The following is an 11,109-nucleotide window of genomic DNA, read 5'->3' on the forward strand; positions in this document are numbered from 1 at the left end:
TGTAATCTGTTCTATCTCTTTCCACATGTTACTTCTAGTATGGCCGATACATTCGCTCTGCTCTGCGTCAAGAGAAGGCTCTTTCTGCCATCGCTGACCTCCTGACCAATGAACACGAGCGGGTAGTGAAAGCTGCATCTGGAGCACTGAGAAATCTGGCCGTGGATGCTCGCAACAAAGAACTCATTGGTAAGGAGTTGGATGTGAACCATTAGTTCAGGATCTAGTACAAAGCCTCTCATCCGGCAGATGCTGAATCATTTATTATTGAAATGACAGAGGTGGAATTCTAGCTAGCCCTCCGTAGTTTGCGATCTGAGGGTTCTAGTTTAACGGTTCTTAGAAAGACAAGAAGTGTTGACTCTTCAAAAACAGAACAGAGGCAACTCTTTATTTAAAGCACATTCTTTGTTAGTAGGCATTGTTAACACTTCCACACATTCTCACTGATTATATCTTCCAATATAATAGTCTGTAGCAGAATGAAGTTGATTCCTATGGACAGGACTGGCACTGTATATGACGAGTATAATTAAGTATAGTGTTAGGCTCCTCATAGCTGGACTTGGCTTGTTCTCCCTGCACAATTCCTTTCGTCTTAATGCTGTAGGTAAACATGCTATTCCCAACTTGGTAAAGAATCTGCCAGGAGGGCAGCAGAGCTCTTCCCAGAATTTCTCTGAGGACACTGTGGTCTCTCTCTTGAACACCATCAACGAGGTTATTGCTGAGAACCTGGAGGCTGCCAAAAAGCTTCGAGAGACACAGGGCATTGAGAAGCTGGTGTTGATCAACAAATCAGGGTGAGTTTATTAGCACTTAAAACAACAACTGGAAGAGTTTGAGTGTGACAGGGTTGCTGCTAGAAAGGAGCACCCCCTTTGCTTTCTAAGCTTATTGTCCCTTATTTATATGTGAAGTATGAAGAGATACTGCTGTTCTTTGTCTTAATGTTGAGCTATCAGTTGATAACCCTCTTTTCTATCAGACATTTTTTTTGTGCATCACTGTTGGGGACAGAATACAGAACTTGATGAATACTTGGTCTTGCCTATTTTGGCATTTCTGTTGTTACATTACATTAGAGAGTACAGGTTTTTAGCTTCTTCCCTGGTCTTAATGTCCAAATTCCATCTGGTATTACTTTCCTCAAAAGGAACCGTTCAGAAAAAGAAGTCCGAGCAGCAGCACTTGTATTACAGACGATCTGGGGCTATAAGGAACTACGGAAGCCACTGGAAAAAGAAGGATGGAAGAAATCAGACTTCCAGGTAGCGTAGCTCTGGGGCCTGAGGCGCGTACTTTTGACATGGGTCTCATGTACCACTTTTGTCTTTGGTCTCTTGTGCTTCACTGTCATGTTAAGTCCTACTTTATCCCAAGTCTTAGTTAGTGAGGAAATAATTTGGTTTACTCCTCCTCCCGAAAGGAGTAGTGCCTGTATGCTTCATTTGCTGCCCAAACAGCCGTGGCCTTCCTCTGTATCACAGCATGCTGTCCGTGCTGGTCATGACGAAGGAACTTGGTCTTTTTGACTTTTCCCCAAATCTGCCACAGCCCCTTAAAGGAAGTCACCTTCTCTGTTGTCTCCTCTTTAGGAACATAAACAGAAGCTGTAACATCCTAGTTTGTTTCGCTGTATAGGTATTTATTTAACCCATATGAATTACCTTTTGGTGAGAGTTGTGTTTGGGAATAGGGACCTGAAGGTCTGCCCACTGGGGAATAAGATGGGGGTGAATTCAGTGTTCTGTGACATTGTTGCATTTTGTTTGCCTCCAGGTAAATCTAAACAATGCTTCTCGAAGCCAGAGCAGTCATTCATATGACGATACCACTCTCCCTCTCATTGACCGGAACCAGAAAACAGGTGCAGTATCTAGGGGGCTCACCCTTCTGCTTTTACTCCACCACTGCTGTTCTTTAGTGCGTGGGCTACCTAAGGAATAGAATATAAATTTATTATTGAATGAGCTAATATTTTGGTAAAGGGTAATAATACTTGGGGATTTTACAACAGAAGTGTCTAGGTTTGAGCATTAGAAAATGAAACAAAAGCAGGAGCCTGTGTGGGATCCTCTGTCCTTCCTTGCAGACTTACAATGACAGGACAGTAAACCCTCATCTCTCCATATCCTCTTTTTGAGAGAGAACTGACATCTATCATTGTACATGTGTAAGGTGTACAACACAAATGACTTGATACATGTATATGTCACCTAATGATTATTTTTTGCTTTTTAAATTTCCACGTAATGTCAAGTAACATACGGGCTGTTGAAAAATTAGAAAATGCAGACAACTAGAAAAATAACAAAACCACTTCTATTTTTTTTTTTAAGATTTTATTTATTTATTTATGAGAGACACAGAGAGGCAGAGATAGGCAGAGGGAGAGGCAGGCTTCCTGCAGGGATCCTGATGCAGGACTCAGCCCAGGGCCCCGGTATCGTGACCTAAGCCAAAGGCAGATGCTCAACCACTGAGCCATCAGGCATCCCAACAAAACCACTTCTGTTATTACCCAGAGATAACTGCTTCTCTTTGTGGTTTTATCTTTTTTTTTTTTTAAGATTTTATTTATTTATTCATAAATAAAGAAACAGAGAGGCACAGCACAGGCAGAAGGAGAAGCAGGCTCCATGCAGGGAGCCTGATGTGGGACTCGATCCCTGGTCTCCAGGATCACACCCTGGGCTGAAGGTGGCGCTAAACTGCTGAGCCATCCGGGCTGCCTGGTTCTATCTTTTACACACTTTTGGCATGTGAGCATATACATTTTCTCCCCAAAATATGAATTACGTATTTTGTTTTAGGAAAAGTTTTCTTTTTCATGGAAGTGTATATTTTAACTCTTGTTATCCTGAGGACACTTGGCTTTTGCCTCAGTCAGGGCTCTTGAAATGTGGTGTGGGATTCCTATGTCTGTTGACGTTTAGGCTGATCGTACAAAAGCCCTGGTGATGCACACTGGTGGTGCTTGTTGTGGCAGCCCTGGCAGGGACATCAAACCAAACCAGTCATTGTAGTCTTTATTGCCATGGACTCACAATTTAAAAAGGAGCAAATTTCACTTAAGAATGTACTTGATGGGGCAGCCCCAGTGGCTCAGCGGTTTAGTGCCGCCTTCAGCCCAGGGCAGGATCCTAGAGACCTGGGATCCCCCGTCAGGCTCCCTGCATGGAGCCTGCTTCTCCCTCTGCCTGTGTCTCTGCCTCTCTCTCTCTCTCTCTCTCTCTCTCTCATGAATAAATAAGTAAAATATTAAAAAAAAATGTACTTGATGGAGCTGTAAAAATTAATTTTATTGTTTGTAACCTTGAGTACACATCTTGAAATATCCTGTGCTGCATACAAAGCATAGTGGTTGACCTGAGGAGAAACACTAGTGCCATAGTTGGAGTTTCTAAGTGGACTAGCCACTCTTTTTATGGAATGGCATTTTACCTTGAAAAAAAGGATGACCAACTACAGCTATTCAGGCTTGAATATTTGCTAGATATTTTCTCAAAAATGAATGCCATGAGCTTGTCACTTTGAGGAAAAATAAGTGACCATACTTGTTACCTGAATTTTCAAGTGAAAATGATAATTTTGACAAACCTGTACCTGCCATTATGAGTCTGGTAACACCCCAGTACTTAAAAGACTTTTTAATGAAATCTGTGGTGATGGTAATGAATGTGATTTTTTTTTTTTTTGATGTTGCATAATGAAATGTGTTAACATTTAGAAGATCTGCATTACTCTGTGAACCAGTATTTTTCAAGTGACCAATGCGTGATGTTTCAGAATCATGCATAAGTAATTGACCTATTCAAAGTGCAAGGCGGACCAGTGTCTTTTAATTTAACAAAGTATGAAGAGATCGTTCATTTGGATTCAGATTCCATATAGTTGCTAACCTTAGAGGAGCTGTACTTGTTGAGTGTTAGGATACTATCAAAGAATATCCAGTTATCTGAAAAGATTATTAAAATTCTCCTTGTTCTAACATTTTATCTGGAAGTTGGATTTTCTTATAAACCTCAACTAAAATTACATCACAACAGATTGAATGCAAAAGCTGATATGAGAATCCAGCTATTTTCTATTAAGCCAAACCTTAAAGAGATGTGCAAAAATGTTATTTAAAAAAAACCCGTGCTTTTTAAGTGTTTAAAAGTTAACATGGAATAGGTAATTGTTACTTTTTTTTTTTTTTTAATTTTATTTATTTACTCATGAGAGACAGAGAGAGAGAGGCAGAGACACAGGCAGAGGGAGAAGCAGGCTACACGCAGGGAGCCGGATGCGGGACGGGATCCTGGGACTCTAGGATCACGCCCAGAGATGAAGGCGGCGCTAAACTGCTGAGCCACCCAGGCTGCCCATAGTTGTTACTTTTAAGTGAAATAAATATCTAAAATTTCCAGTACAAATGGTAATACATATGACCGACACCAATGGATGCTTTTTGGATCTTAATTTTTAAGAGTGTAAAGGGGTCTGGAGACCAAATAATTTGACAATTGCTGGCTTAGAGTGAATGATTTCTTATGTTAGGAGTCCTTTGGAAAGGGATCTCTTTCAGTTCCATGAGGGCTTTGTCTACTATCTGGCACATGGTGGGTACTCAGTAAAAATTTGACGAGAGGGAGGGAGGACCGACCAGAGAGCATTTTTATGATGAGCATAGAGTTTGAAGAGTTGGTTTTTGACCTGGATAACTTTCTGACTTCGTATAGATAAGAAACCTGATCGGGAAGAAATTCAGATGAGCAGTATGGGATCAAACACAAAATCTTTAGGTAGGTGATTAATTCCTGCCTGAGGATATGGAGTGATTTTTCACTGAGATGAGAACTGCCTGGCCTTGAAGTTTTTTTTTTTTCTAGCACCTTCACCATTTACCATCCTGAAAGAGCATTGATTGGCTGGACATTTCCATTTGTGAGGATGTGAGGAGAGTTAGTGAAACTTGATCCACCTACTTTCTTCCACATTCCTACCTACTCAGAGGTTAAAAAAAAAATCTTCATTCTCCACCCCCCACTCCCACCCCCACTTACTACAGAATCAAGTGTGGGTCCTTAAACCGTTAAAGCCTTTCACTGGCTGGCCCCAGGCTCCCTCTCCCTCTTTCTCCCTTGTACTCTGTTTCAGCCATCCGTGGTCTAATTTGCTATTTTGTCTCTTTATACTTTTTTGGTTTTGCTCAGGTAATACCTCCTAACTGGAATGCCTTTCCTCTTTGCTTTGCTAAATTTTCTTCATCCCTAAGGCTTAACTAAGTCCTGTCTCCTTTGTTAGGTCCTTCCTGACCGTTGGCAGTGCACCTCACTCTCTCTCCTCTTAATTCCAATACTACCATTTATAGACAGCTCGCTTCTGTTTAGCTTTATTATCATGTGTCCTACAAGTTCTTTTTAAGTCCGGGACCTTAAGTCAAGGACCAGACCTTAATGCCTTTTTGGAGCATTTGACAAAGTTCACTTCCCAACAGGGGTGCCTAATTCACACCTCTCTGCTTAATACATATTGTACACCAGAGGGAATATCCTGTTTCTTGTACTTTTCTTCCTCTAGATAACAACTATTCCACACTGAATGAGAGAGGGGACCACAACAGAACACTGGATCGATCCGGAGATCTAGGTGAAATGGAGCCATTGAAGGGAACACCCCTGATGGTAAGTTCTCGTTTATATACTGTTGTCCTTCTAAGGCTAGTTCTTTTTTGAAAGCTGCATGTTTTGTGAAATAGGAAAAAAGTACCTAGTGAAAGAGTATCCTTTTCTGGTAGGGATTTTCAGGTAAAGTAGGAGTTTTGACTCATGTTGGGATTTCTTGGGTCAGAAATCTGCAATGGTTAGGTTAGGTTAGGGGAAGGAAGACCATAAATGTGTTACTCATGTGACTAATGCTAATTTATCTATTTTCATACATTACTTTCTTCCTGTTCCTGCCTTTTCTCGAATATCTTGCCCTTTTCTTACTATCTCTTGTTTCGTTTGAGTTGACCAGTTGGGATTTTTTCTTAGATCTGGCACACACTCACAAGGTTTCTATTTCCTTATTCTTATACTAACAAATTGCATGTGTTCACAGCAGGACGAGGGGCAGGAATCTCTGGAGGAAGAGTTGGATGTGTTGGTTTTGGATGATGAGGGGGACCAAGTGTCTAACCCCTCCATGGTATGTCCTCCAGCAACCCCCAAGATGGTCCTTGAGGAAGGAGACCCCTGTGTGCCAGCAGTTTGCCAATCATGCTGATCTGATCAGGCCAGAGACCCTAGTCTCAGCCACGTGGAGCTTGGGGGTGCTGCTTCTGTGATTATTGCCTCTTATGAGGCTGGGCCATGCCTCTGGTGATCTGATTCTCCATTATGTGCTACTTTCCTCCCTTCAGATTTGCTCAGCTGTCTTTTGGTTCTCCTCATTCCCAACCCTATTAACATTTCTTTCTCTTTTTTCCCTACAGCAGAAGATTTAGCACCACTATCTCCGCTACATCTGGGCTTATAATATATGTACTTTTATTTTTTGGTGGTGAAATGGACTGATGATTTTTCCCTTTCTTCGCTGGACTATTGTGCCAACTGCCAGGCTGCCTCCTGCCCTTACAGCCCTAAGTGGCCGCCTTCTTTCCACCAACTCCTAACTTCTTCCAGTGAAGCTTAATTGTCCCTCTTCCCCTCTCCAGATCCCCTCCGCTCCCAAGAAGCCTGACTCAGTTATATGCGTATCTCGAGAAACTGCTGCAGATTAGCTCTTTTTGCCAGTTCTCCCTGGAACTCTTGGCCTTGTATGGAGGGAGGGAGAGAATGGGAGTCCTCACTGGAAGCCATGGGAAGAATTGGAAGTTACATGCTGTATATGCAGTGTCCAGCACTCTGATAAACTGATGATTCTTAATCCAGATTTTTTTTTTCCTGGTGGGGAAGGGACTTTTATTTTTTTGGAGAATGGGAAGTGTGAGTTCTTCCCTTTTCCCTGATGACTATTTTTGAATCAAAGAAGGCTGGCAACATTAGCACATTCCACCTGGCAAAGGCCTTTGAGTAAGTGAAGGTCTCCTAGAACTGAGATTAAGAAACCTTGCTCTCCTCATCTCCAGGGCAGGGACCATCATGGACCTACAGACTCCATCTCTTCTCCAAGCCTCATGCCAACCCTGGGCTGCTGCCATTGCCCCTTATTGAGGCTGTCCTTAATCTTCCTCTCCCATCCTGTGATAATGTCTGCTGACTTGGCCGGGCCATTTGCAAGAGGCTGTAGAAAGAGGAGAATGTGTCAAGGAAGACTTGGGTGAGAAGGAGCAGAAAGATGTCTTCTGGGGAGGAGAAGAAGCTCTAGGAGGAGCTAGTAGGAATGTACATGAATCAGTTAGTCTGAAACTGGCAGGAAGCTTTGAAGCTGGCTTCCCCCTGCCCTTACGTCTCCTTTTTCTACCCTGATAGCCCTGCCCTTCCCCTGCCTCTCCCCTGGATTGGTTGGCTGACAAAAGGACTTGATGTACATACTCCTGCCCCCTTTACCCATAAAAGGTGGAGATCACCCCTGGATTTGCCTCTTCATTGTGCCTTTGGCCTGGGGTCCATCTCCTCCTTCCCTTCCATGTGCCTTTCTTTGCCTCTGCGCTCTCATTTTCATGATTTTGCAAATTATATTTTGTTGCTTTCTTACCCACTATTGGCCCTAAATAGCAGAAAGGAGAGGTGACCTAGAGAACCTCAGATTCTCCATTGGGAGTTGGTAGAGCCTCTGATTTCAGCCATTCAGCTTTTGCTCAATAGTATGGTTGGGATTTTGCAAAAATCCTGTTCTGATGAATCTCAAAATATGGGAGGAGTGAGTGGTGCGACTCTTATTCCTTAGCTGCCCAGAATTTTATCACCATCATCTCTGAAGGGGCTGGAGGGAAGTTGCATCTCTGCCCTCCCTCCCAGACCCCCTTTCCCCCACCCCCCAGTACCTCCTCCTTTCAGTTTAGTGTTTATTAGTGGGTTGGGCTAGAGGAATCAGCTGCTGTGCTGGTTGACTTTTTTTTTTTTTTAAACCCTTTTCCTTATTTGCCTTTTACTCCTCCCCTTAATCTAAAAGCTCTGTTCAATGCAACTGGAAATCTTTATCCTTCTCTCTCCCCCTCCCCTGATATTGAGGCTACGGGGTAGGAGAAAAGTGCACAACCCACCATCCCCTTCCCTTTCCCTATGCATTAAAATCCCTTATTTACCCTCTCCCCCATATCTTCCCACTCCTTTTCTGGCAAAAAGGAGCCTTTCCCCCTCTTTGACTCTAAAAACATACTGCACAGGGGAAATTGCCCCCATCTGGACCTGGCTCCACTCTTGGTTTCTCTTGTCCTCTTCTGCTCTTTTCCTGGTGCTCTTTTTCTTGGTGGGGTGTGGGTAATAGAACAGCCATGGGCTTTTGGGGACCTTTAACTATTTTTTTTCTTTTTTGTTTATAAAAACACTAAACATTCAATTCCAGAGAACCAAAAATCCCACTTCCCCACCGAATACTACTAAGGGGCATGTCTTCTGCTCCATACCTTTCCTGTTTTTTCTTTCTCTCTTGTTAATGCTTTTAAAAACAAATGAGTTTTTTATATAAATAAAGTTTTTAAAGTGTGTATGTGGGGGGTCTGTGTCATTTCTTCACTTTAAGCTGTATCTTTTCCCTCCTTTCATCTTGGTTACTTCCTCATGTGTATCCGTGTCCTTCTCTCCAGAGCAGCCAGAAGGGGGTTGTACCGGGATGGATTTATTGTGAGCTCAATCCCAACTCTTACGAAGCAACACTCTTTTTAATTACATATGAAACATTTTTCCTCTGAAGATTCTTAAAAATTAAATGTGGCCGAGTATGGGAAGCTTGTTGCTAACTTAGAGATAGGAAACTAAAGTATAAGGAATTGATGACATTCTTAGTCACTGGAATTCTTTTGCAATATTTGACCCAACGAATGTTGAACAAAGCCCATTGCAATACATGGCCCTCTTGAACATTTAGCATTTATGACCAGAAGGTTAGAAGCTGGCCCTCTTGAACATTTAGCATTTATGACCAGAAGGTTAGAAGCTACCAACTCCAAATGCTCTCCTAATAAACATGAAAATGTGGAATTAAAAGGCTCATGTATATAAGTACTGAATACTGGGTCATAGTGTTGCTTTTCAGGCTATTGGCAATCCTCTAATAAGGGACAGACCTATAGCTGCTTTTGTGTCCTACCAAATATGTGGGTGGGCAGCAACCACTTGTTGGGTTGCTAGGGAACGTTTTTTACTGCGGAGGCCAAGGATTAAGACCTATGGAAAGAGACTTATTTTTCTGGGGCCCCTATTTCCTGTTATATAATTAAAAAAACTTGAGAATTTATGTAAAATGCTTGCTGTATGCCCAATCTTTAGATTAAAAATCTATAGCTTCTGATGATGGTCATGTCTCAATTTTGTTAAACTAGGTCTTGGGTATGAAAACTTTCTTGAGCTAGTGAGACCAGGAAATCTAAGCACGGTAGCTGATCCCTTTTAAAGCTTATGTCTGACAGTTGTAGTTTTGGACTAGAAGGATGAAGCACAGAGCCAAAAAGCTATCAGTTTACTTTCCAAAGAGGTTTGGTAGCTTCACTTGAGATGGTTTTCTATCACTGGGGAAAAGCCGGATTACTGGTGAATAGCCTTTATTTCTGTTACATTCTTTATATCCACTGACATTGAGCTATAAACAAATCTTCCTTTTCTCCCCTCTTCCTGGGTTGGTCCGTTTGTTTCATATCATTAAATATCTACTGAGCATCTTCTATGTTGTGGATGTTAGGGTTAGAGAATGAAATGGACACTTTCTCTTTACAACCTGTGAGAATCCTATGTGACTAAGATCTGTGGTCTTTTATTTATTTTTAAGCTCTATACCCAACATGGGGCTTAAAACTCCTGACCCCAAGATCAAGACTTGCTTACTCTACCGACTGAGCCAGCCAGCCGCCCTGATTTATGGTCTTTTAAAAACATTTTTCCTCTCTGTACCTAAAATGAGGTGTTAAACAGAATGATTTGTAAAGTCCCTATATCTCTCAAGTGTCTTGACACTGACTTAGTAATGCTTTTGAAGTGTATTGGTATCTCTTGCTAACACCAACTTTAGGGATCCTGTGGATTTTGTCAAGATTTTTCAATGTACTCCTTGATCCTTTAGAGCCTGAGTTGTTTTCTGGAAGTGGTTATAGATGATGCTCCATCACTTTTCTGTCTCGGTGAAGTTTTGTGAACATGTTCGTGAAATAGCTAGCCATAATGAGTCCTGCTGTGACATACTTTCTGACAGCTGAAAGTTACGACTTCACTTGACCACTTGTTCTTTCTTGCTGAACTCTATAGTTACAAACTGGAAATACCTCTTCCAGGAAGAGCTAAGGACCAACCAGCCTTTCTCAATTTTGTCTTGTCTTTCTTCTTCTCCCCCTCCCCCCCCTTTTTTTTAAGATTTTACTTATTTATTCATGAGAGACAGAGAGGCAGAGACATAGAGGGAGAAGCAGGCTCCGTGCAGGGATCCCGATGTGGGACTTGATCCTGGGACTGCAGGATCACACCCTGGGCCGAAGGCAGGCGCTAAACTGCCGAACCACCCAGGGATCCCTCAATTTTGTCTTTCTATCTGAAGTATAGGATAGTAGAGATTCATCTTGGTATTTTCATGGATAGACTTAGTAGACCAATTAGACTTCACCTTCTGGATCTGAACAAGTGCAAAAAAAAATTACCTGGGAAGCTTGAAAAACGCAGATTCCTATGTCCCATTTCCAAAAGCTGATTGAATAGAGGCGACTGAAATCTTGATAAGTCACGTAGGTTATTCTGACATCTGTGGTCAGTTCATTGAAGGTTGAGATCCTGATGTAGTTAATGACTTGCTTAAGGTTCGATCCTCAACCTGAAATCTAGGATGACTGGCTCCAACTCCACTGGCACTGTTACTAGTTTCGTGGTGGGTGTGATGATAATCACAGTAAGGGAGAATTCATAGAAAAAACTTGATTTCAAAGGAATGAAGTGCTTACTGTTGAATTTTGAGGTAATAGTGATAGGCTGGTATATAGGTAGGAGAGACTTCTTA

At 42.1% G+C, this 11,109-nt stretch overlaps 1 protein-coding gene across 13 annotated transcripts in view; it reads left to right on the forward strand.

Annotated features, from left to right (window-relative positions):
• CTNND1 (catenin delta 1) overlaps positions 1 to 8,622 on the forward strand; it is a 52,929-nt gene extending 44,307 nt beyond the window's left edge. For 7 of the 13 annotated variants that reach the window (XM_077863325.1, XM_077863336.1, XM_077863324.1 and 4 more), the window contains 8 exons: positions 39 to 189; positions 611 to 803; positions 1,157 to 1,271; positions 1,783 to 1,870; positions 4,728 to 4,790; positions 5,569 to 5,672; positions 6,091 to 6,177; positions 6,464 to 8,622. In XM_077863325.1, the coding sequence (XP_077719451.1) occupies positions 39 to 189; positions 611 to 803; positions 1,157 to 1,271; positions 1,783 to 1,870; positions 4,728 to 4,790; positions 5,569 to 5,672; positions 6,091 to 6,177; positions 6,464 to 6,475 (813 nt within the window). In that variant the 3' untranslated portion in view covers positions 6,476 to 8,622. The remainder of the gene's footprint in view (positions 1 to 38; positions 190 to 610; positions 804 to 1,156; positions 1,272 to 1,782; positions 1,871 to 4,727; positions 4,791 to 5,568; positions 5,673 to 6,090; positions 6,178 to 6,463) is intronic. The other 6 variants (XM_077863329.1, XM_077863330.1, XM_077863331.1 and 3 more) reach the window with 5 other exon arrangements.
• Positions 8,623 to 11,109: the final 2,487 nt, after the last annotated feature.

The sequence above is a fragment of the Canis aureus genome, chromosome 21 (assembly GCF_053574225.1).
Source record: "Canis aureus isolate CA01 chromosome 21, VMU_Caureus_v.1.0, whole genome shotgun sequence".
In the NCBI taxonomy this organism is placed as follows: Eukaryota; Metazoa; Chordata; class Mammalia; order Carnivora; family Canidae; genus Canis; species Canis aureus.